We start from the raw sequence: 1,233 nt of genomic DNA, 5'->3' as shown, positions 1-1,233 counted from the left end.
CACAGTACCGCCGTGATGTTATGCAAAACATTTTGTTTTACGTGGATATTGGAACGCGAGTGAAGTAGGCTACGTAATAAATAATAATTTGCCATTCAAATACATCGTGTATACGGAAACATTTGATTTTGTGTGGAATGAGAGACCTAACGTTGGTTTCAGTTTCGTTTTAGCCCAAATGAATTCATTTTGGCTTGTCGTTTATATTGCTATAGCTTCTTATATTTTTAATTCTAATTAATTTAATTTCTAAATACTGTTAATTTCAATGATGTGTTGTGGAGTGAGGGGAACTAAAATAGCCTAGCTATGTTTACAGTGTTTATTATAATGTTTGTAAACATTTCGCGTCGGCATTAGGCCTATTTCTGAATGAAATTATAAAATGCGACATGTTTTTTTCCCCCTAAAAAACAATTTTATTTTTATACGCGTAGCGTATTTTAACCATGCAGCAAACCTTTTTAAATATTTGGATAAATTACTGAAAATTTTTTTTACTTTTTAAACCGTTTAACTGATTGTATTAATCGGTCAAAAATTCTTACGGTCGGTTAACGGTTAACCGGTTAAAATGAACATCCCTAAGATGGTACTTCTTATTTGATTTGATTTGATATGAATCACTAAATTCCATCAATTCTTGTTTATTCCCAGTTTGAATACTCTGGGAATTTCCTGTTCTCACCTGTTCTTTTTATTTATTTCCTGTTCTCACAGCTAAGTACACAGACTATAAGCCCAGTTGGCCACTTGAGCCTATAGGGCACAACAAGCCTTGGAAGACCAATCGCAACAGCTCTCATCTGCCACGCCCACCTCCTGGACTGACCCATCAGAAACAGCCCTCCGTTTCTCCCTGGACAGGAGGAGGCCCACGATTGGGTAGAGGCTGGGGTGGCACTGGAGGCGGCCAAGAAAACAGATTTGGGCCTGGTAATACAACACCTCAGAAACCATAGAACTGTAAAACATTATTGAAATCACAGATGTTAAAATTAAACACTGTTTAGACATTCACTCAAGTAACCTGTTTTAACTAGGGATGGGTATCGTTTACATTTTATCGATACTGATACTGTTTATCGATACCGGTACTTATCGATACTGTTATCAATACTATTCGGTGCAAAAAGATATGACTGGGTTTCTGCGGGTCTTAAAGTCTTAAATTTAGTTGTATCAAATTTAAGAGTCTTAAATTGTACAAGAAAGTCTTAATTATGATTTCAA

The 1,233-nt window shown here is 35.8% G+C and overlaps 1 protein-coding gene across 3 annotated transcripts in view; it reads left to right on the top strand.

Annotated features, from left to right (window-relative positions):
* tnrc6ba (trinucleotide repeat containing adaptor 6Ba) overlaps positions 1-1,233 on the top strand; it is a 63,858-nt gene that overhangs the window by 30,417 nt on the left and 32,208 nt on the right. For all 3 annotated transcript variants that reach the window (XM_016488291.1, XM_016488290.1, XM_016488293.1), the window contains one exon: positions 721-936. In XM_016488291.1, coding sequence (XP_016343777.1) covers positions 721-936 — 216 coding nt within the window. The remainder of the gene's footprint in view (positions 1-720; positions 937-1,233) is intronic.

This window comes from Sinocyclocheilus anshuiensis, unplaced genomic scaffold (genome assembly GCF_001515605.1).
Source record: "Sinocyclocheilus anshuiensis isolate Anshui unplaced genomic scaffold, SAMN03320099.WGS_v1.1 scaffold1877, whole genome shotgun sequence".
NCBI classification, from domain to species: domain Eukaryota; kingdom Metazoa; phylum Chordata; class Actinopteri; order Cypriniformes; family Cyprinidae; genus Sinocyclocheilus; species Sinocyclocheilus anshuiensis.
This window is presented reverse-complemented; position numbering and strand designations above follow the sequence as displayed.